The following is a 25,419-nucleotide window of genomic DNA, read 5'->3' on the forward strand; positions in this document are numbered from 1 at the left end:
GGCCTGTCTCAAATTTAGAGGGGGTGGGGGAAGGGGGGGGATTGCTGCACTGGTGTTGAGCAATCCACCTGCCCTTGGGCCTATTGAGGCCCTTAAGTAGCCAATTGATGGCTACTCAAAGGCCTTATCCCATTCCCACCACTATTGTACCTGTAGGAGTTTTGTCCTGGAGTGCTACTTTGGGCTGCATTAGAGTGCTTAAGTTGGAGTTTGGTGAGGGGGCTTTTAAACTAAAGTCTAATCTTTCTTTAATTTAGAAACTAACTGAAATTTGCTTTTTGGGTAGGTAGAAGGCGAGTTTTGGTCCAGCTTTAAAACAGGTGTTATACAGGCTCTGCTTGCAGCTTCAGCTAGTTAAGTAATTAACTGGTTTAAAGAGGTTTTGAGCAGCTAGATTCAGGCAGTATAAAGACAAGCCATCTACAGCGCTGCACTGGAGTGCTTCAGTTGGAGTTTAGAAGCATGAGAGCGAGAGTGAATCAGTACCAATGACATAGGTAAGAAGAGGCATGAGGTCCTAAGAGCAGAATATAGGGAGCTAGGAAATAAATTAAAAAGCAGGACCTTACAGGTACTAATCTCAGGATTACTCCCAGTGCCACATGCTAGTGAGATCAGAAATAGGAGAGTAGACTAGATAAATTTATGGCTGGATGGTGTAGGATGGAGGAATTTAGATTCCTGAAGCATTGGGACCAATTCTAAGAAAGATGGGACCTATATGAGCTGCACCCCAGCAGGACCAGGACCCAATATCCTTTCAGGGGTATTTGGTTGTACTGCAGGGGAGGGTTTATGCTAGACTGGCAGGAGGATGGGAACTTGAGTAGGGAGACACAAGAGAGGGAAACAAAGATAGGAATGAAAGACAGAAAAGTAGACAGCAAGAGTGGAAAGCAGAGTAAACAAGGGCTGTAGTAAATAGGGACATAGTATAAAAAATGTGTAAAAATGTTTAAAAGACAAGTTTAAAGGCACTGTATCTGTACGCACAGAGCATTTGCAATAAGGTAGATGAATTAACAGCGCAAATAGACATAAACAGGTACAATATGACTGATTACAGAGACATGACTGCAGGGTGACCAAGGCTGGGAACTGAATATCCAAGGATACTCTATTTAGCAAGGACAGGCAACAAAGAAAAGGTGGTGGCATAGCATTGTTAGTTAAGGATGAAATCAGTGCAATAATGAGAGGGGATATTGGGTCAGAAAATCTAGATGTAGAATCAGTCTGGGGGAGCTAAGCAGCAATAAGGGGTGGAAAACTGGACTGGTTTACCAGAGACCCAGGGTAATACTCGCAGGACCGGTGTTCGAATCCCAGCACAGATGGTGAAATTTGAATTCAATAACAATCTAGAATTAAAAGTCTGATGACCATGAAACTATTGCCGATTGTCAGAAATACCCATCTGGTTCACTACTGTCCTTTAGGAAAGAAAATCTGCCATCCTTACCTGGTCTGGCCTACTTGTGACTCCAGACCCACAGCAATGTGATTGACTCTTAAATGCCCTCTGAATATGGGTATTGAGGGATGGGTAATAAATGCTGGCCTAGCCAGCAACACCCACATCACATGAATAAAAAAAAAAATTAGTGCTAAGTTGTCTAAAGGCCTCCAAACAGTACTGATAAGGTAGGGGATGAGAAATAAGGGAAGTTAGAGATGCATGTAACAAAAGTGCTAAAGTAATTATGGGTGACTTTAATCTACATTTAGACCAGGCAAACCAAATTATACTGTGGCGGATGAATTCCTGGAGTATGTACAAGATGGTTTTTCTTAAGAACATAATGTCAAGGAATTGACTAGGGAACAGGCTATCCTAGATTTGGTATTATGCAATGAAAAGGGGTTAATTAACAATCTTGTTGTGCAGGGTCCTTTAGGGTACAGGGTCCTTTAGGGAACAGTGACCATAACATGATAGAATTCTTCATCATTAGGATGGAAAGTGTAGTCGTCTGATCTGAAACTAGGGTCCTAGATCTAAACAAAGGAAACTACGAAGGTATGAGGTGTGAGTTGGCTAAGATAGATTGGGGAACTTCATTTAAAGGCATGACAATGGATAGGCAGTGGCTAATATTTAACGAACGATTGTATGCATTGCAACAGTTATACATTCCTTTTTGGTGCAAAAACACAACAGGAAAAGCGGCCCAACCATGGCTAACAAAGGAAATTAAGGATAGTATCAGATCCAAAGAAGAGTCATATAAAATTACTAGAAAAAGTAGCAAGCCTGAGAATTGGGAGCAGTTCAGAATTCAGCAAATGAGGACCATGACATTGATTTACAAAGGGAAAAATAGAGTATGAGTGTAAACTTGCAAGGAACATACAGAAGCTTTTACAGTCCACCTTTATGCATGAAAAAAAAAGATTGTTGAAGACAAACGTAGATCCCTTACCGTCCAAAACAAGATAATTTATAATAGAGAACAAGTAAATGGCAGAGCAATTAAACAACTACTTTAGTTTTGTCTTCAGGGAGGAAGACACATAACTTCACAGAAATATTAGGCTACCAAGGGTCTAGTGAGAAGGAGGAATTAAAGGACATCACTATTACTAAAACAACAGTGTTGGAGAAATTAATGGGACTGAAAGCCAATAAATCCCCAGGGCCTGATAATCTACATCCCCAGGTATTGAAGAAGGTGGATGTGCTGGTTGTCATCTTCCAAAATTCTGTAGATTCTGGAACAGTCCAGCAGATTGGAGAGTGGCAAACGTAACCCCACTATTTAAAAAAGGGAGGGAGAAAACAGCAAATTACAGACCGGTTCGCCTAGCATCAGTAGTAGGGAAAATGCTAGAGTCTATTATAAAGGGTATCACACCCTATCACAGCAGGACACTTAGAAAATATCAACAGGATTAGACAAAACCAACATGGATTTATGAAAGGGAAATCATGTTTGACAAACCTACTGGAATTCTTTGAGGACGTAACTAGCAGAATAGATAAGGGAGAAACAGTGGATGTGGCGTATTTGGATTTTCAGAAAGACTTTGATAGCGTCCCACATAGGGGGTTTGTGTGTAAAATTAAAGCACTCAGATTGGGGGTAATGTACTGTCATGGATTAAGAATTGGTTAGCAGACATAAACAGAGTAGTAATAAATGGGTCTTTTTCAGAGTGGCAGGTGGTGACTAGTGGGGTACCACAGGGATCAGTGCTTATACCCCAGCTATTCACAATATATATCAATGATTTGGATTAGGGAACCAAATGTAATATTTCCAAGTTTGCTGATGATATGAAACTTGGTGGGAATGTGAGCTATGAGGAGGGTGGTAAAAGGCTTCAAGGTGATTTAGACAAGTTGAGTGAGTAGGCAAATACATGGCAGATGCAGTGTAACATGGATTAAGTGTGAAGTTATCCACTTTGGTAGGAGAACAGAATTATTTAAATGGTGACAGATTGGGAAATGTTGATGTACAAAGGGACCTGGGTGCCCTGGTACACCCATCACTGAATGCAAGCATGCAGGTGCATGAAGCAGTTAAGGTGGCAAATGGTATGCTGGCTTTCATTGCAAGAGGACTTGAGTAGGGGAGCAAGCATGTCTTACTGCAGCTATACAGGGCTTTGGTGAGACTGCACCTACAGTATTGTGTGCAGTTTTGGTCTCCTTATCCAAGAAGGAATCTAGCCATAGAGGGAGTGCAGCAAAGGATCACCAGACCGATTCCTGGGTTGGCAGGATTGTCTTATGAGGAGAGATTGGGCCTGTGTTCACGGAAGTTTAGAAGAATGGGAGGGTATCTTATTGAAACATATAAAATTCTGACAGGGATGGACAGACTGGATGCAGGGATGATGTTTCCTCTGGATTGGGGGTGGGAGGTCTGGAACAAAGGGGTCACAGTCTCAGGATACAGGGTATGCAATTTAGGACTGATGTGGAGAAACTTATTCACTCAGGATGGTGAACCTGTGAAATTCTCTACCACAGAAGGCTGTGGATGCCAAGTCAGTGAATATATTTAAGAAGGAAACAGACACATTTCTGGATTCTAAAGGCATCAAGAGGTATGGGGAGAGTGTAGGAGTATGGCATTGAGATAGAGGATCAGCCATGGCTATTAAATGACGGAGCAGGCTCGAAGAGCTGAATGACCTACTCCTGCTCCTATTTTCTATGTTTCTATGTAGCAAGGGAAACTCCATGTCATGTGGGAAGCCCGGCTGCTTTAGCTGCACAGTGTCAAACAAGGGTGGTGGGTGGGCAGACCTCCTTTGTAGGATCCCTGTGCCCCTCAGAGGCACCCCTTCATCCTTCCCCCTGCCCTCCCTGGTGTCTCAAACCCATCCTTCACACCTCCGCCCCACTTGCCAGCCTGGCCCCGGCAATAGCCCAAACGTACTCAAATCTGAGCTCCTCTTAGTCAGGACTGCCTGCAATCCCAGCAGTTGCCACTGCTCCCACCTGGCACTGCTGAGATTACAGAGCTGCTGGCCATCCGATTGGCTGTCAGCCCTTTAGGGCAGGGCTTCCTCCCAAGGTACCAGCAGAATTAACATTACTCCCAATGTTAAACTGGTGAACGGCAGTCAACACTATTGTAGTTGTGTTCGCCACCTACCTTTTAGTTGGGCAGTGAGGGAGGTACTCCGTAAAATTCAACCCATGATATAATAGTTTTAACTGAAATATGGTTTAAAGGAGGACAGGAATTGCATCAACACTAGGTTACAAGTTTTCATGAGGATAAAACGGGAGGCTCTCGCAAGAAATAGGAGTAGACCATATGGACCGGCAAGCCTGCCCTTCCATTCAATATGACCATGGCTGAATAACTTCACACTTTCCTACTTTATAATCCATATGCTGTCTTGCTGCCCATTCACTTAAACTGTCTATATCTCTTTGCAGCCTCTGTCCTCCCCACAGCTTACCTTCCATCCAGTTTGGTATCATCAAACTTTGATACATTACTCATTGTGTTTTCATCTTAGTCATAACATTGGTTAATGAAATAATCACAGATGAGGCATTATTATATGCTGGAAGGGGCAGTTCTGGATTTAGGGAATGAATCTCAGCAGGTGAAAGAGGTATCAATGGCAGTGATCATAATTCAGTTAAATTTATCAGTTATGGAAAAGGTTAAAGCTAGAAAAGGTTAAAGCTAGACCAAGGATAAAAGTTTCAAATTTTATTAAGCTGAGATGCGATTTACCACAGTGGACTGCAAACAGCTATTTGAAAGTAAATCAGTGTCAGAGCAGTAGGAAGAATTCAAGGAGGAGACGGAGGGAGTTCAAAATAAATACATCCCGATAAAGAAGAAAGGTGGGACTCTCACATCTAGACCCAAGTGAGCGTCAAAGAGCATACAGAGTAGGATAAGGCAAAGAGGGCAGTTTACGTCAGATTAATGAGGATTCAATACTGCAGAAAGCCTAAAGTGTAGGGATGATTACAAAAGCAAAGATACTGGCAAAAAGAATCAAGAATTAAGGAAGGTAATGTTTTATAACTACATTTAAAAACAAGTGAATAACGAAGGGAAATGAATGGCTGAATAGAGACCAAAAAGGTACCTTTGTGTGAAGGTGGAAGGTGTGGGCATGGCTCTTGAATACTTTGTCCTTCATAGGAGGAGTAAGATGCAGACATTTTGGTTAAAGAGAACTATGAAATAGAGTTGCCAGCAACAGAGAAATTTAGCTATTATGCAAGGCTGGATGGCTGGGGTTAGGTGTGGTATATAAAATCATGACAGACCCATTTCTCCCAGCAGGAAGGCCAATAACCAGAAGGATATAGATTTGAAGCCATTGGCAGAAAGATTTGAGGGAAGTCGAAGAAAAATGTTTTAACTCCGGACAAGAAGGGTCTGGAGCTCACTGCCTGAAAGGAGGGGGAGGGGGGGGGTAGAAGCAGAAACCCTACTTGGAAATGCACTTGAAGGACTGTAACCTACAGGGCTATGGATCAAGAGCTGGCAGGTGAGATTGAGCCAGATGGCTCCATTGACTGGTGTGGACATGCTGGGCTGAATGGCTTCCTTCAGTGCTTAAATTTAGTTTTCTATGACTTAATCGAGAGGGAAGTTTATATTTATGCTTAGTGACTATTGAGCCAATTACCAGAATGCCACTTCTCTTCCCTCATGTATAAGATATATAATGGAAGACTGATATCATTTGCGACAAGAGCGCAACTGTCTTAAGTTTCAGGCATCTGAAGACTTGTAAGCTTGTCATCACCCAGTCATATTGTTAGGTAGGTCTTTTTTTATTTGGGGTTGTGGGTAGGAGGGAGATGCCAGCTTGTTCTGGATTAGCTTCCAAATCTATTCATTGATGTTAAAAAGTCTGTGAGAGAATTCATATTTCAAGGCAATGAATATTTATGGTTTTCATCATGTAAAATTAAATGCAGCACAGCCACCGACATTTCAATTTAATTACATCTAGGAAAAGCAGGTGTGTGCATGATATTTTTGCATTAAATCTACACTTCATTTAAAAAATAAAGCTACTATATCTCTGCCTCTTAAGCACACCAAAAATTTTCACAGACCTATATTTGACTTAAGTTTATTAAATGATGTACTGCAGTCCAGGCAAATTACTAGTTCAGTTCTGCTGAAAGTAAAAAAAGTCACTCTGTAAATAATAGCTGAGCTATACAGACACAAAATTGTCTACTCGGCAGAATACAACATTACCATACCTGGGTCTTGGCAGCTGCTCCAATTGCCCGATTCTTTGATCCCAGTGATATACAAGCCCTGGAGGAAAACAAATTTAGCATTCATTAAGATAGTGCTATTTGGTTAAACAGAATATAATATTTTAAAACCCAAATTCTAAGGATGACAACAAATGGATGACAGCATCTTTACATGACTAGGTCAATGTCCTCATGAAAACATTCAACTTTTCCTGAACTTTGCTTGGTTTTCCTTACTGCCGAGAGCACAACTGCATGAAAATCATTTATTCTGTTGGTGCTAACCAAGTTGTGTGGGTCTGCTATTCACTGCATTGAATATCTTGACATGCCGGCCTTGGGCTCATTATAGCAAGAGTTGATGTCAACAGTGAAGAGCTCAAATCCAGATTTGTTTTTAACCTTAAATAACCTTTAAAACTCTTGCAAAATTTAACTGAAAACTTCAAGCTATTTTCTGTTCATTTGGGGGGGTGGTTAGGAGGAAGAGATGAAAGAGGGTGGTTGGCAAAAAGAAGAAATTAAATGTTCAATGATAGAACTCGCGCAGAGTCAGGTCGGGAGTTAAAGTCCTATGCCAGAAATTTGAGCACGTATTCTAAAGGGTCATTTATGTGCAGTACTGAAGCAGTGTTGTTCACCCAAATCTTCTGTGTCAGAGGAGCATAAAGATTTTTTTTACTAATACTTGGAGGGGAGCTCTCTCAATGTCCTGGGCAACATTTAACCCTCAACCAACATGACAAACGCACTCTGGTCATTTATCTCGTGTGTGTGAAATAACTGCTCCATCACAATAGTAGGTCAAATTCAAAAGTGTTCCATTGACTGAAGAGATCTGGGATAGCACATCCATATAGAAACTCAAAATATATTTTGAACATTTGTACTGTAAGGTGGTGATGATGATGAAAGGGGACCTTAAGATGTACAGACAGATCAGAGGCATAATACTCCAATTCAGGGGAGTTCAAAGTTAGACTTGGGTGTTGACTTTCAACTTTGCTTTCTTTAAAGTTAAAGCTAGATTAGAAAATCAAGCAACTTTCAGGGATCTATCAATAATTGACAATATTGTTACAGTGAAGGAGGAAAGGAAAAGGATACAAAGATAAAGAGGAGATATTTAAATAGCGGGCAGTGTTAAAAGTAGAAAATTAACCACACCCAGATAGGATACTGAGGGAAGCAAGAATGAAAACAGCAGAGGCTTTGATTACAATCTTTCAATCCTCCTTGGACTTTCAAGGGGCATTCGATAAAGTGCCACAATGTTCTTAGCAAATCTAAAGTCCATGGGATTAAAGGAGTAGTGTGGATTTAAAAATAACTGAGACATGAAGCAGAAAATAGTAGTGAACTGTTCTTGTTAGGCTGGGGAGTGTACACTGGTGTTCCGCCAGGGGTTGATATCAGAATCACGATTCTTTGATACAATGACCTGGATTTAAGTACAGGGCATAACTACAATACTTACAACTTGGACATGTAAAGGGAGGAAATTAATGAGACTGGAAAATGGGCAGATACATGGCAAATGAAATTTGTTGCAGAGATGTGACGTGATGCATTTTGGAAGAGAAAAGGACATTAAGCAAATGCGGTTCCATCGTCTAACTGGATAATTCCAGGATTTTCACGCACTGGTATATCCTGTTCATTCGACAAATTAATCACTCCATATGCCTTTCTGGTTTAAAAACAGACTTCCTGTCCTAATGTTTGAACTTTAAACACATCTATAAGATGAGGTGTCAGCCATCGTCTTTCAAGGCTAAAGAAAGTCACTCTCCCCAGTCTCTACTCACAAGATCTCAAAACTGGGGATCATTCTTGTGGCACTTTGCACCATCTCTTGGGCTTGTCTCCACTGTATATCTGCAACCAGAAGCCATAATCTGAACAGATCATTTCAACTTGATCATGCCATCCTCAGACTTCTACTGTTTTACCTGTAAATTTCAACTCTATCCTGCTCCCTAACCACCGAGGCTGAATCAGATCGCTTGCAATCTTTGTCGTGTATTGGACCCAGAGTTGAGCTTCTTTCTACTATCCATTCTATTGTTGAGACTGCCTACTTCCACCTCCAACATTGCTCAACTCTGACTCTGCCTCAGCTAAGCTGCCACTGAAACCTTCATCCCCACTTTTGTTACCTCTAGGCTTAACTGTTTCAATCTACTCCTGGCCGATCTGTTGTCTTCCACCCTACATGAACTTGAGCTTATCCAAAATTCTGCAGCCTGTATCTCTAATTCGGACAAGCCCTGTTCGCCCATCATTCCTGTACTTGCTGACCTACAACTCTTGATACTCAATTTTAAAAAACATATCCTCATTTTAAAATCCTCATGGCCTCACCCCTCCTGATCACTAACTTTCTCCAGTCTTCAACCAAAACCCTTCCTTTTATTTGTTATGCTCGGCATCTTCATTTAAATGCGCTGTGCCTTAGTTTTTTTGCAGTGGTCAGACGCACATGATATCTTAAAGGACACAACTCGTGAGCAGTCAGCACCGTACATTCTAGTTGCTACATAGCTCAGCTCAGAAGGAATATCTTGTTAAACACGTTCTGGAGATTTAGCTATGTTGTTTTGGGGTTTACCAGAGTCCACTTAGGATGTCATCAAAGAACTCAAAGTTGAAGTAGGGTTTTACCCCTCTGAATCCACATTGATAATAATCCATCACATTTCTACCTTTCTTCAGCTCTGAAGAGTCATATGGACTTGAAACGTTGACTGCTTTTCTCTTCACAGATGCTGCCAGATCTGAGTTTTTCCAGCATTTTCTGTTTTATTTCAGATTTCCAGTATCCGCAGTATTTTGCTTTATTTTATTGATAATTGTATTACTTCACACATGCTTGAAGAAAGAATGGTTCTGAATTGACATATGCCATCCATCACTGAATATGGACACTAGATTAGCCAGTTTGGAATTTGCTGGCAACACCTAGTACTCCTTACAATTGTCCACACCATGCAAGTCACCTCTTTAGTCTCCTTTAGCACTCTAGGATAAGCATCTATCCCAGAGCATTCAATTGTTTGAGGCCTTTTTGGCCAATCCAGGATTTTCACCTCAGTTATATCATTTTTCTTGGGGTAACTGTTTGGGAGGAACAAGCTGTGTAGGTCCTGCCTTTTGTATGTTTACATCTTATGCTTTTGTTTCGATGCTGGTAGCATCTTTTATACTTTCTCAACTGCCCCCTTACAATAAGTTTTCTGCAAATATACTTTTTTTGGGTCTTACTATGTCCCTTTGATCACCCTTTTAAATTTTCTTCCCAGTTCTTCTCACTGGAATGAAAGGCTTTTTTCTCCTGTATTTGGCTTTTGATTTTGTGATCCATCGAGGGCTATATCTATGTAGCCTAGCTTGCTGATTCTAGACATGTATTTATCCTGCAAACTTAGTAACCTGCCTCTTAAACATTTCAATTTTTCCCTACTTAAATGATAAAAGGTACTCACAATCAAATTAATTAATTTGTTCCCCATTTCTTTGGGATTAGCTCTGAAAGGTTATATTGACTTCCTGGAGGTATTTCAAATTCCCAGGTCATCAGTCTCTGATCACTGCCCTCAGATGCCACAATTTCTATTTTTGATGGCGGTCTGGTTCATTTACAAATACTGGGTTAACTTAAGCACCATCTCTCATGTTTTATCTGATGGGTTGAATGATGAAGCAGTTGAGCATTGCATTTACCACATCTGACTTTGCAGTGCATGTCATAACATTAATCCCATTGTACTATTAGTACAGCTCCAGGATTTTGACCCCAAAAATAAGAAACAATATTATGTCCAAGTCAGGATAGTGGGTGACTTGGGGGTGAAATTTGGAGGTGATTGTGTGCCCATGTATCTGTCGAAGATGCCTTGGTGACTTGCCTGTGTATTTTCTAGATAGAACACATAGAAGCTATGGTACACCAGTTTTCGTGGGAATGATGTTGTCGCTGATAGGAGGGGTACCATTAGCAGACGGCTTTGTCTTGTAATGGTGTGGGACCACAAGGTATTGCAATTGTGCCCATCCAGGAAAGTGAATAGCACTCCATTTCATTCCCAAAATATGCCTTGTATTGGAAGAGCTTTGGGGATTCAAGAGGTGAGCTACTCACCTCCGAATAGACAGTTGCATTTAAGTAGCAATCTTGACTTCAGGAAGTTCCAGACAATTGGGTACTTTTGAAATATAATCGTTATCTGGCACAAACGTTACTTGCCACTTAAGACCAATCCTAGCTGCTTGCAGAGATAACTGCTGCATTGAGAAATTTATATTAGATTGATTGAAGTCTCCTATTAAAATAACTTTGCTGTTCTTGTATGGCCTTCCTATCGTTTGAAGGACTACAGCATTCCTAGTGTTAGCTTTGAATCTAGAGATGTCTATACAGTGATGTGTTGCAAAATTTTCTAGTTCTTATTGGAAGAATTGCTTGCTCTTCACAGCTAAGTTCATCTTTTTAACAGTTCGAGTGAAAAATCACAACAACCAATGAACAGAAGTATTTGAGATACTCCTTTACAATTCTATTCACACACACACACACACACACACACACACACACACACACACACACACACACACACACACACACACACACACACACACACACACACACACACACACACACACACACACACACACACACACACACACACACACACATTGCACAATTTTGTGAAGGCAATATTGCAAGCTTTTACTAAGTTTCAGAAGTGGCAAGCCATGACAGAAAACAGGATTACACTTGGGCATGATTCTTTAGTATACAACTCTGATCTGAAATGAATGTCAACTAATCGTGGCAAATTTGATAGATGTCTAAAATTTTCAGTTAACCTAGCTTCAGCTTTTTTGGGGAAAAAAGACGAGTGTCTCAGATTTCTCCTTCCATGTGAACAACTTTCTGACATCACCCCTAAGCCTAGCTCCAATTTTGAAGATTGTTTCCTTGCAGTGATGTCTAGGTCTATCATAAACAGGAACTAATAGTTTCTCTAAAAACCCTATCAAATCCTTTGGGCATCTTAAATATCTCAATTAGATCAGCCCTTGATCAATACTCTCAAAAAAAGCCTAGTCTATCCAACCAGTCGTCATAATTAAATCCTTTTAATCCCAGTATCACTCTGCAAGGCCAATCTATAACCCAACAGAATTGAATGCAATTCTCCAAATTAGGTCCAACTATAGCTTTGTATAACTGTAACATGGCATAATTTTTCCTGGACATAGATGACATCAAACTTCTGTGATAAAAGCAAAATACTGCAGATGCTGGAAATCTGAAATAAAAACAGAAAATGCTGGAAAAACTCCAGTCATATGGACGCAATGTTAACTGTTTCTCTCTCCACAGATGGTGTCAGATCTGCTGAGTTTTTCCAGTATTTTCTGTTCTTATTCAAACTTCTCTGCAGAGTTGTCTACCAGTTTTACCAATGCTCACCAGCCACAACCCCCCCAACCCAATCTGCCCATTCTCCAGAAGGATTTCAATAGTTAAATTCCGATGGCAAGCTGCATAAACATGGTTTCTACTTAAGTGAATGAGTTAAGTGGTGTTTAAAATAAGGATTCGATTGCATGGATAGAGAAACTATGCCCTCTGGTGGGGGAATCTTACAAGGCCGAAAATCAATTCAGCCACCAAGCAAAGTAGAAATTAGGAACTCATTGCCCTAAAAATCTATGGATGCTAGGACAATTGAAACTTAAAACTGAGATCAACAGAATTTTGTTAGGCAAAAGTAAAGAACTGAGATAACAGGCAGCTAAATAGATTCGTAGTATAGATAGGATGGTCAATGAATGTAGAAAAGATTGAGGAGCTCAATCAAAAACAAAAAAGCTGGAAAAACTCCAGGTCTGACAGCATCTGCGGAAAGTAATACAGTTAACGGTTCCAGTCAGTATGACTCTTCATCAAGAGTCATATGGACTCGAAACGTTAACTACATTCCTTTCTGCAGATGCTGTCAGACCTGCTGAGTTTTTCCAGTTACTTTTGTTTTTGTTTCAGATTTCCAGCATCCGCAGTATTTTCCTTTTATCTTGAGGATCTCAATGGTTTACTCTGTTCGGTATTCCGTTCAGTTTTTCAAGCACACGCAAGATAATTTCACTCAGGTAGAACAATTTTGATAGGTGCCAATCACCCTCCTGCCTAACTCCAATCAAAATTTTCATTTTTTTTGTATGCTACACAGTTCTGATTATGTACAAATAGTTACAACGAGGATTCTGATGAACGGATCGCCCAAGTTTACGTTGAAGAATCAGTTAATTTAAAAAATAGAAAGCAAAATGCTGCGGATACTGGAAATCTGAAACAAAAACAGAAAATGCTAGAAAAACTCAGCAGGTGTAGCAGCATCTGTGGAGAGAGAAACAGAGTTAACGTTTCGAATCCGTATGACCCTTCAAAAAAAAACTCAGCCTTTAAACTAGACAGATTAATAAAGAGGGGCGGGAAAAGAATGATCAAAACTGCATCGACCAAAGTGAACGTGAACTACATATCCATTTAACGAATGGGAATAAATCTCATTCAAACGCGTCATTTTAAGAAGTAAAACAATCCGCAAATCGCATTCAACCGTTCGATGTAATTAAGAAGCATGCTGGAAAACAGTGAGTGAAGGATGTTCCTTCGTGTCATTTCGTGACGACCGCAAGCTGGACGGCTGAATGAACAGGCCCCGGTGTTAAGGGCAGGCTCACGGCCAACCGTGCTATCGTGAAACCCAGCGCCCACTGAGGCCAAAAACACACAATCATTAACAAAGCGATCGTTTTTTTTTTCTGCAAGGCAATAAAATGGGTCTAGAAGGGCCGCTGAGAAAGGAGGAAACTTAGCTGAGTCAGTTGCACACCTGGTTCCCTTGCTGCAGTGAGAGGGCGAGATCAGAGCGGCAGCTTGTCCTCTCACCGGGGCTCGCTCTCTCCGCCCCGCCCCCAACGTCTTGGTGCAGGCGGGGGCTGAGGACACCCGTTCTTCACACTAACTGTGAAGGGGGTGGGAAGACAGGCCCAGCATCTGGCAAGCAGCGTGGAATCACTTCCTTATCCCGCCGCCGATCAAACCTGGCAGGTTAATGACCACAACCAGCTTCCCCCCCGGTCAGTATAACATGCCGGAGAGCCGGCTTTAGACCGCGGAATCTCTGCCGATACTCACGGTGTACACCTGTCGCTGTACTCATTGGCGATGGTCTCGATGCCTCCGCTCCTGGCCACCGCTATGTAACAGTTCTGGAAACCCACATCAAAGCCGACCACCGACATAACGGCCCCTTCAATTATAATTTAAACAAGGTTTAAAATCGGGACGAACAGGCCGTTAATTTGGCACCCCGTTAGTCTGACAAGGAGAGAGATACACCTCCGCCTCTCTCCTCACTCAACCGGCCGGTAGAATGCTCCAGAACACCGCAGTCCTAACGCATGACGTTCTCCGAAGTCCCGCCCACCTGCAGCGCTGATTGGTTGTCATATCCGCCCAAGGGTTTTGCAATCTGTCAATCAAACGTGACATTTGATTGGCCGTAGCGTCACAAAGAACAGAGGAGGTGGCGTTAAGTCCAATGTCAGAGTCATCGAGTAGTTTATGACATTGCACATCCCTGTTATCAATCAGTCAGCTTCACACCCCACCCTAAAAAATATTTGTGCTGTCTGACTTTGAAAAAAGAAGGCAATCCACAATCATAATGTAGGAAGGCACTGGTAAACTTGCAGAATAATCCTGTAATGGGAACATGAAATTCAATGTGACAAGTGTAACGCAGTACATCTTTGTACGAAGAATAAGGAGGCCACATACTCTTTGGAAAATAAGTGCCTTAATGGGGAGAGGAACAGAGGATGGTTAAAGGGATAGGTCAATAGAAATGCAGTGGTGACATTTAAGGGGATATTTCAGAATACACAGAATAGATACATTCCAACAAGAAAGAAAAATTCCAAGGGGAGGGCCCACTATCCAGGGTTAACTGCACAATTATATGCTTTTTTTCTTTAAGTTTGATACTATCTTTAATTTTTTTAAAGATGGGTGGCAGGTCAGAAGATTGGACAGAATATGAAAAAAACAGCAAAGAACAACCAAAAGATTGATAAGGAAAGAAAAATTAGAGTATGAAAGAAAGCTAGCTAGAAATATAAAGACAGAGTTTCTATAGATGTTTTAAAAATAATCAACAAAGTGAGCATTGGTCTTATAGAAATTGACTCTGGGGAAATAATAATGGAAAATAAGGAGATGGCAGAATTGAACCGGTATTTCGCATTGGTCTTCACTATAGAGGATACTAGTAACATCTCAGAAATAGCTGTAAATCAGAAAATGGAAAGGAGGGAGGAACTCAGGAAGATTACAGTCACCAAGGAAGTGATTGTCTGTGTTGAATTTCATGTGCCAGTTACAGGCCTGTAGTTTCCTGCTTTCTGCCTCCCTCCCTTTTTGAGTAAAGGAATTACATTCATTATATTCCAACCTTAATGAGAGGTGGTGGTATCAGTGGTATTGTCACTGGACTGGTAATCCAGAAACCCAGAGCAATGCTCTGGGGACCTGGGTTTGTATCCCACCATGCAGATGGTGGAATTTGAATTCAAGTCCCACCAGTGAATTTGCATTGTACCCTCTTGAAAGCCTTGAAATCCTTCCTGTTGCATGGATCCAAATGCTGCACACAGCAATCAAACTGAGGTTTCATTAAGGATTTATATAGGCTCATCATTATCTTGACTTCTATATTCTATATCTCTTGAGATAAAACCTAAAATTCTATTAGCTTTTTTATTAACAGGCTTATCAGCCTGAGTTGCTGCCTTTAATATTCTGAGAACTTACAAGTCCCTCTACTCCATTGCACTGAGTTTTCCATTCCAAATATAATAACCAGCCCTATTTTCTTTGCTAAAATTTCAACATCTCATGTTTACTGACATTGAAATCCAACTAATATCCCTTCTAAGCTGTATGGTCACATTCCTCAACTTTATCTCAATGGGCAGTTCATAAATCACAATCCCCATGTCTAAAACTCTGTGGATAATTTTCTAATCTTGTTGTTACTTGAACACAAAGTCTTGTTTGACTTTGCAATATTGTGGGAGTCTGCTGTCTTTTTGATGAGTCATTACTTTGGGATTGTATAGTATATTCAGGGAGCTGAGAGTTTTTCTGGTACGTTGACCAACATTGGAGCTGAGAGTTTTTCTGGTACGTTGACCAACATTCGCTGTTCAACTAATATGACCAAAAAAAAGACTATTTGGTCATTAGTCCATTTCTTGTTTATGGGATTTTACTATCTGAAAACTGACTGCTGTGTTTGCCTGAATAGCAACAAGAACCATTCAAAAACTAGTCAATTACTTGTAAAGCACTTTGCATGTTATGACATAGTCCTCCGACATACAGTTCAGTGAGTTTGTATTTGTCCCAGTCGCAGTAGGATGTGGTTGTAGGTTAACCTGGAAGGATAATTGGAGAACTAGACTGCAAATATTAGCTGTGTAGTGCTGCTGGAAGGGGATGCATCGGAAGAATGCAGAGCGGGCAGACTGTGAATTCAAACAGCGTCTAAGGCAAACTTGATGCATGTTCTGCCAATTTGGACAATATAACCACCTCTCATAATCATTCACTGCTGGAGGGAGTCAATTAAAGAGCCAGCCATCCAACTTGCAGGTGAAGTACTTTTGAGATACTTTTGCAGTTGCCAAAGGTTGTGGAAATAATACATTGGGCGGAATTTTATGGCTCCGTCATGGCAGGGGTGGGGCTGTAATTTGTGGTGAGTTGTTCAAAAGTCCATTGATTTTGATGGGACCATAAATTCCTGCTGGCATAAAATTCTGTCCATTGGGGGAAATTTCTGTGCCCGCTGACGTAGTGGGTGCTTGGCGGAGTGAGTGGACAGTATGGCGAGAAGACCAGAAATCAGTATCATGATGGCGTTGCCCACTATCAGATGTCGGGAACCTGATTGTAATACATCTGCATAGCATTATTGGGCCAGCCTGCCAGAATCTGACCCCCCCCATGGACCGGACCGGACCGGACCGGACCGTCCGTTGTCCACATCAGCATGATTGCATGCCGGTGCAGAAAACATCTTGACAAGTAAGATGTGCAGAAGCTGGGATGTAGTGCCAGAGTCTTGCTCACATCGTGGACATCCGAGAAGCAGAAGATGCTGGAGCCTAACAGCAACAGCACATTGGAAGAACATCCATGGCATATTGGGTGGATTCTCATGGACATGGCTCTGCTGCAAAGCAGCCCACGGAAGTTGGAAGGACACTGTTGACAGTCTGCTCACAACAGATGATGGTCGAGGGGACGGAGAGGAAGGTCCAGCTGTGTTTGGGAGATGAAGATATACCGGGGTTTGGAAAGGAAGGTCTAGGATCAACTGGGAGAGGAAGAGGTGAGACTGGGAGGGGGAGAATGAAAGCGTCAGGATGGGGTGAGGTTGGGAGGGGGTAATGAAGGTGTCAGGATGGGGTGAGGCTGGGAGGGGGGGAATGATGGTTTTGGGGGGCAGTTGGGAGTACGGGGAGGAAAGGGTAATGGGGAGAAGATGGCAACTGGGGAGGTAGATGTAAGGTGGGGTGGGTTTTGTAAGGAAGAAGTTTGGATGTGGGAAGGAGTATGGAGAGGGGAGATAATCTGGGTGGGTGGGGGGGGAAGGAGTGTGGAGAGGTGAGGAAGTCTGGGAGAGGAAGGAGTGCCTAAAGGGGAGGGAGTCTGGGGAAGGAAGCAGTGCAGAAAGGGGAGGAGTAAGGCTGGAGGAAGAAGTAAAGATGCCTGAAGGAATCAGGGAGGGGGGAGGGGTAATGCTGGAGGAAGAAGTAAGGCTGGAGGAAAGAGTCAGGAGGGGGGAAGGACTGAGGATGGCAGAAGAAGTAAGGGTGTCTGAAGGAGGCAGGAAGAAGGACTACGCGGGGTTAGAGGGGGAGGACCAAGCGGAGGTGTCCGGGCAGGAAGGCGTTCCAAGGTGGGATGCGGTTCCAAGAGGGGAAGGGGTCCAGAGGCGGGATGTCCAGGTGAACGTGCAAGGGAGGGCTCTGATGGGTCCATGACTGCCTCCTGGGGAGCGAACTGAGGGAGGGCGTGGAATGAGGAATGATGAGAATGACTGAGGGCAGAGTGAGGCGATTGGGTGGAAGGGTGAGGGTTCGACGGTAGTGGTAGAGGGACGGCGAGGGTGGTTGAGGGGGACTTGGAGGCAGACAAAGGCCCTGAGGGTGGGAAGGAGGAGGTCGGGGAGGCGAATGTGAATGGGGGTGGGATTTTTGGGAAGGAAGGGAACGTGCACGTTCACCTGGACATCCCCAAAGGAAAAGGGTATTGGTTGACAGGTCATGGAGGGGAGGTGGAAAATAATGCCGGTTGTGGCGGGGGGGGTCAATAGTGATGGGGTAAAGGAAATGGGTGACTGGGGGAAGGGTAAAGACAGGGGAGTGCATGAAAAACCAAACCAAGACCACGCTCTAAACTGAAAGTGAAACAACAGTTGTGGTGGGCAAGATCAGATGCTGCATGGGAGTGTGATCATTGGGTGGCCAGAGATGCAGGTCAGCTCAGATGGATAACTGAAAGTGAACCCCAGTAGGCAGCACTGAAAATGCTCAGGTCATTGAGGCAGGTGTGATAAGTGAAGGATCCACATGCATGCGAGAGTGCTTGCATGAGGCTCCGAAAGGCCCTGCCACACACACTTCTCCCTCCAGAATCACTCGTTGACCAGCTGCTCCTTCTGTAGTGACAGAGAATGAGGTTTAGGGGCTCACAGGCAAACGGGACTTGGAGGGATAGGACAGCCTCTGAGATTCCTGAGTGGATGACCCAAGGAGCTGGTGCTCCTCCTCCCTTCGGGTGCCTGGGGGCCTCGGCCTGACTCCTTGAGGAAAACAAGCACCTGGAGGAACATCAAGGTGCCCCATTTCCCTCTTGCATTGCCACTGCAGGAACTCACCCATGGCTCCCGAAATGGAGGGCAGGTCTGCACACATCTCCGCATTCTGCTGGACCAGGGTCTCCATGGTGTCCGTCATCCTCCCCATGAAATCTCCATACATGCACGTGAGCATCACTTCATCAGAGAGCAGGTGGACGCACTCCTCTGACTCACGTGCCACTCTGTTGAGAGCTTCCAACAGCTCTGCATGATTTTCCCCCGCCTTCTGCTGACCCTTCAGGATGAATTGGAAGGCCAAATCCAGATGCCTCTTCTGCAGCAGTTCTCCAAGTGCTGGGGAGCTTGGCTGAACCTGCCTCCTCCTGATGCAGACATGTGTACATGCAGTGACCATCAGATTGTGAACCCAAGCCTGCTCTAAATCTGGGTCCCACCAAAATTTGTGCCTCTGCGCTGGTGCAGGGCGTGGGTAAGTACTGTGACGGGTCTTCCAGGCTGCTAATTTCCAGCTCTTCATAGAAGGAGGTATCCTCTTGGCTGGAGGTGAGGACCTGGATGGAGCTGAGGGCTTGGTTGGCTGAGGGTGTCAGTTGCTTGGCAGAGCTCTTTGTGAACCAAAGTAGAGATAATTAGTGCATAGTAGCAATGTCGAAAGCAGGAGAGAGAGCACTCACAGTTGTGTTGAGAGAGGGATGATGTGGTGCAGGATCCTCTCGAGGGTGTTTGCCGCCGACCTCACCGTCGCAGCAGGCATGTTCTAGATCTTAAAAATAAAAACATAAAACTGCTTGCTTGTCCCTACAACCACAACACCCCCCACCCCGCCCCCCCCACCCCACCTTAAAACAGTTTATATTTCATCCCTCTCCTAATTTCACTCAGTTCTGTTGAAGGGTCATGAGGACTCGAAACGTCAACTTTTTTCTTCTCCGCCGATGCTGCCAGACCTGCTGAGTTTTTCCAGGTAATTCTGTTTTTGTTTATGTTCCAGATCTTCATCAGTCAGCGTGATGGCAGATCCTCAAAGTGAGTGAGGGACTTAATGCTGGCCATTCCACTACTCCCCCCATCTGAAACCTCTCCCTGCTGATGTCAGCTGGCTTCTCCTGCATGGAAACAGATGGAGAGAGTATGAGCAGGATACATGACACTGCATGGAATGTTTGTGTGATGACATAGATGGGATGAGGACATGAGCTCAAGATGATATGAGCCTGATGGAGATGTGAGTGTATGTATGAGAGGTAATAGTGTTGTCCCTTGAGAAGTGAGATCTCTGTGGGTGTATGATGGGTTCGTGAGTGTGAGTTGAGAGTGATGGGAAGAGCGACTTACCCTGGTGGAACGGATGAGACCATTCATCCTGTAGTGACACTGGCTGGCTGTCCTCTTTTGCAGGGTGTTGACGCTGACCACCACTGCCATCGCCTCCCTCGCTGGATTTGTGATGCTGCTGCCCATCCTCTGGCCACAGCGAGAGTAGAGAACATCACGGCGGGCCTCCATGGCATTCGAAAGGCGCTCAAGGGACGCACCACTGAAGCAGGGGGCTGCAGTCTTTATGCTTTCAGTGCAGCAGTCCTGGGCTGGAAGCACTGAGAGGTGGGCGTGCGGCTGCACTTTAAATATGGTGCCCGGCGTGTTGAAGCGATGAGGTGATGGTATGGCGGGCGAATGAGAGCCTGCCCACCATCAAAACAGCGTGTTTCCTGGGAATGTATAATTAACGTGCTGGGTTTGGGACGACATGGCGTGAGAAGCCCCCATTGTAGTCGGTGGGTAAAACGTCACTTTACCAGCCCGTTACCACACTTAGTGCAAACCTGGGACAATTCCACCCATTGTGTTCTTGAGGGAGTTTTTGTAACTTGTTGGATTTTGAAGAGAGAATTGCTGCATCCTGAAAAGGTCAGAGGAGGTTTTTGCCTTGACAACAGAAAGCCTGTTAGAGTGCTGGGGGTTATAATTGCTGTCCTTGTTGGGCTGCAAGACGTCAAGGACATGGAGCACTGGTCATAGAGAGAAGCTTTGAGCAGAGGAAGGAGAAACATCTTCAAGATCTGCTTCTCCTTTCTCCATCTCAGTCAGGAGCAATGTTTGAGGTGCTTACAACTCAGAAAGGAGGTGGTCATTGGAATGTGCCATCTCCTTCAACAGGACCTACAGCCACACAGAAGGGTGAGGGCAGCGCTACCAGTGGCCACCAAGAATTCCATCACCTTCAATTTCTACATATCCAGAGTCTTCCAGGAGGGAGCAGGCGAAATGACAAACATTTCATAGTTTGCTGTCCATTGCTGCATCAGGGAATTGGTATAGATCTTGTATACCATGTGGGGAGACTTCATCATCATCTCTCTTTCCAGAGAGAAGCAGAAGGAGTGGGCACTTGTCTTTGGTAGGCTAACTGGATTTCCAATGGTGCTGGGAGCCATCGATTGCATGCAGATGACTCTTGGGCCCCACATGTGAACATGGATACGTACCAGAACCATAGGGGTGACCATTCCATCAAATGCACAGTTCATTTGCAAGCATTCACAGTACCTCATGTTGGTGAATGTCTGCTATACTGGCAGCAGTCACGACACCTTTGCCCCAAGATAGTTAGTGCACCTGCCATCTTTGGGTCATCACAATGAATCAAAGGCCGACTGTCTGGTGACAAGGATACCCACTGTACACATAGTTCATGACTCCCCTCCTCCACCCAATCACAGGAGAGCACTGCGCCAATAGTGAGAGCTATGCAAACCACAAGGAACATCATGGAGCAAACCATCAGCTTCTTGAAGCAACAGTTCCATTGTCTGGACAGCTTGGTGGCAGGGGTGGGGGTAGTGCAGCTTCCAGTACTCAAGAGAGTGGTGTCCAAGCTCATAGTGGTCTGCTGTGTCCTCCACAACTTCATTATCATGAGGGTGCACCCCTTCTCAGCAGGTATTCAGAGGCCACCCCAGGAGGAAGAGGAGAATGAAGAGCGAAAGCAGGCCTCCTGGACCCCATCTTTCCAGGAAGGCTACCTATGAGCAGTTACTGAGATTCCGGTTCCCCTAAGATAGTATCCCATCATCACCATTGCTCACAATTCCCCATCTGTCAATCCATCGGCAATGTACCATCACATTGTCCTCTTGGCTTGAAATAAAAACCACTAACAAAAAAAAAACATTCCATAACATCTTATCCAACAATACATCCAGAAATATATTCAAACTACTCATCTTTGTGCAACTCATTAGTGCCTGTTTGGTAAATGCCTTTGCCTGACCTATTGCTGCTAGGAAGTACTACACGAGCGGCTGCTGCGTGTCCTGTGGAAGGCTGCTGACTGTCAGTGGGAGAGGCTGGAGATGGCCTTACAAGATGAACTTTAGAAGCTCTGGGCCTTGAGGACTTGGCTTCGGACTGCACCACCTCAGCATGGGCAGCAGCAGTCTGGATTGGCTAGTTGACAGGCAACAGCAAATGCAATAGTTGAGTGACAGTGGTGGGAGCACAAATGTTATCACCTTGAGAGAGAACAGCAGATTCATGCACCACTGAGCCACTGTCATTCCGCTGGGGCAGCACCTCAGCAATCCTACTATTCTGCTGGAGGACAGATTGCTGGACTGTTGTGTGAGCATGCATATCCCTTTGAACACAGATTTGCAGTCATGATGGCAGCAGTCTGCACTATGGCTGCCTTGGATCTCATGACACTCTGAGCATTCACTGCTGCACTGAGAATGTTTGATGGTTTCTGTCTGTGCTGCAGTGGAAACTGACATATCAACCACCTGATGCTGCATCACATGTGGGACTGCAAATGCTGCCATGGAGTTGACCATCACTCTCCATGCTGGAAAGAATGGGTTCCAAGCACTCTGTGAACCTGTGCCAAGTTGAGCTTACTCCTCCATGGTCTTTGACAATGACAAGTGGATCGGTGGCAGGCCTGACAATGTACCATGCCCATCAGTGCCCCATCGAAGTATTCATCTGAGTCCCCTCCAACAGAATTCATCTGTGATCTTGACCTCTGGGAGCTGGCATACAAATGGCCCTTTTCCTCTGGTCTGGCTGAAGTCCACTTGTGCCTGGTGACCCCATGTGCAGATCCTGACTCTATAAGGTACGCATAGTGCCAGTATCTGAGCTGGTGGCTGCAAGTGTCAGATCACTTCTTCAGAGATTTGGTGCTGCTCTCACCTTCCCTCATGAGGATGCAGTTGATAGTTCTTGGGCATCTGAAAGCATAAATACAGAAGGCTGGGTTTGTTTTTTTTGGAACACAGGAAATTTAATGGAGGGGCTGGCATAGGGTGGATAGGAAGGATTTTTTTCGATTAGCAGAGGGATCAATAACCAGGTGTCGTAAATTTAAAGTAGTTGGTACAATGATTAGGAGAGAGTTGAGGAGTTATAGAGGGTGGGGTGAGTCTGCCATTTTTTATTGGTTCATGGGATGTGATCGTTGCTGGCAAGGCTAGCATTTATTGTCCATCCCTAATTGCCCTGGAGGTAGTAGTGAGCCACCGTTGCAGTGTAGGTACAACTACAGTGCTGTTAGGGCTTGGCCTAAATAGCCAAGTGGTTATGGTACTGGGTTTGTAACCCCAAGATCAAGAGTTCAAATCTCACAATAGCAAACTATGAAACAATGTAACTTCATCTGAAACAGATGGAAACGGGTTTGTACTCAAAAGAGTTACAGTGCTGTTAGGGAGAGAGTTCCAGGATTTTGATCCAGTAACAGTGAAGGATCAGTGATATAGTTCCAAGTTAGGATGGTGTTTGGCTTGGAATCTGCAGGTGGTGGTGTTCCCAACATGTGAACATACCTGTGAATCAGAAGTAGGAGTAGGCCATTAGGCCCCTCAAGCCTGTCCTGCCATTTGATAAGGTCATGGCTGATCTGGTTGTGGCCTCAACTCCACTTTCCTGCCTACCATCTATATCATTTGACTCACTTGTTAGTCAAGAATCTATCTTCCTCTGCCTTAAAAATATTGTGACCTGCCTCCACCTCTCTCTGGGGAACAGAGTTCCACAGGCTCACAGCCCTCTGAGGGAAAAAGAAATCCTCTCATCTCTGTCTTATATGGGAGATCCCTAATTTTAAACTGTGTCCTCTAGTTCTAGTGTTGCTCACAAGGGAAACATCCTCTCAGCACCCACTCTGTCGAGACCCGATAGGATCTTACATGTTTCAATAAGATCACCTCTCATTCTTCTAAGCTCAAATGGATACAGGCCCAACCTATCCAATTTTTCCTGATAAGATAGCCCCTTCATCCCAGGAATCAATTGAGTGCACTTACTGTGTACTGCTTCTAACGCAAACATGCCCTTTCGTAAATAAGGAGACCAAAACTCTACACAGTACTCTAGATGCAGTCTCACCAACACCCTACTAGCAAAACATTCCTACTTTTATATCCCATTCCCCTTGCAATAAAAGACAACATTCCCTTTGCCTTCCTGATCACTTGCTGCACCTACATACAACCCTTATGTGATTCATGTACGAGGACACCCAGGTCCCTCTGTACCTTGCAGTTCTACAATCTCTCTCCATTCAAATAATATGCTGCTTTTCTATTTTTTGTCAAAGTGGACAAGTTTATATTTTCCCACATTATGCTCCTACTCCCAAATCTTTGCCCACTCACTAATCTATCTATGTCCCTTTGCAGACTCCTTACATCCACTTCACAACTTTCTTTCCTACCTATCTTTGTGTCATCAACAAATTTAGCAACCATACTTTCGGTCCCCTCATCCAAGTCATTGATATAAATTGTAAATAGTTGAGGCACCAAGACTGATCCCTGTGGCACTCCACTTGTCACATCTTGCCAATCTGAAAATGGCACATTCATGTCTACTATCTAATTCCTGTTAGCTAACCAATCTCTATCCATGCTAATATGTTACTCCCTAGGCCACGAACTCTTATTTTGTGTAGTAACTTTTGATATAGTGCCTTGCCAAATGCCTTCCGGAAATCCAAACCAAACCCACAGGTTCCCCTTTACCCACCTTGCTTGTTACTTCCTCAAAAAACTCGAATAAATAAGTCAAACACAATTTCCCTGTGACAGAACTATGTTGACACTGCTTGATTGCATCAAGATTTTCTAAGTACCCAGTTCTGACCTCCTTAACAATAGATTCAAGCATTTTCCCCTATGACAAATGTTAAGTTAATCGGCCTGTAGCTTCCTACTTTCTGTCTCCCTCTTTTCTTGAATAGAGGAGTTACATTTGTTATTTTCCAATTTGATGGGACCTTTCCAGAATCTTGGGAATTTTGGAAAATTAAAGTTAGTGCATCTACTATCTTCGCAGCCACTTCTTTTTAGAGCCTTGGATGAAATCCATCAGGGCCTGAGGACTTTTCACCTTTTGGTTCTAATAATTTTCTCAGTACCCTTTCCCTGGTGATTGCAGTTGTTTGAAGTTTCCCTTCCCCGCTTTCACCTCTTGTTTTACAATTATTTCTAGTTTGTTATTTGTAACCTCTACATTGAGGACAGATATAAAATATCTGTTCATCCACCATTTCCGTATTTTCACAGAATTTTAACGGCACAGAAAGAGGCCATTCAGCGTGTCTGCACCACCTCTCCAAATGAGCATTATGACCTAGTGCCATTGTCCTGCCTTTTCCCCATACCCCTGCACATTGTTTCTATTCAAATAATCATCTAATGCCCCCTTGAATGCCTTGATTGAACCTGCCTCCACCACACTTCC

At 43.8% G+C, this 25,419-nt stretch overlaps 1 protein-coding gene across 1 annotated transcript in view; it reads right to left on the bottom strand.

Moving 5' to 3' along the window:
• hspa4l (heat shock protein 4 like) overlaps positions 1-14,184 on the bottom strand; it is a 76,931-nt gene extending 62,747 nt beyond the window's left edge. Inside the window, exons 1-2 of the mRNA XM_041192200.1 lie at positions 13,920-14,184; positions 6,710-6,767 (exon numbers count right to left, since the gene is read on the bottom strand). Coding sequence (XP_041048134.1) covers positions 6,710-6,767; positions 13,920-14,026 — 165 coding nt within the window. The 5' untranslated portion in view covers positions 14,027-14,184. The remainder of the gene's footprint in view (positions 1-6,709; positions 6,768-13,919) is intronic.
• Positions 14,185-25,419: the final 11,235 nt, after the last annotated feature.

Source organism: Carcharodon carcharias, chromosome 1, assembly GCF_017639515.1.
Source record: "Carcharodon carcharias isolate sCarCar2 chromosome 1, sCarCar2.pri, whole genome shotgun sequence".
Taxonomy (NCBI): domain Eukaryota; kingdom Metazoa; phylum Chordata; class Chondrichthyes; order Lamniformes; family Lamnidae; genus Carcharodon; species Carcharodon carcharias.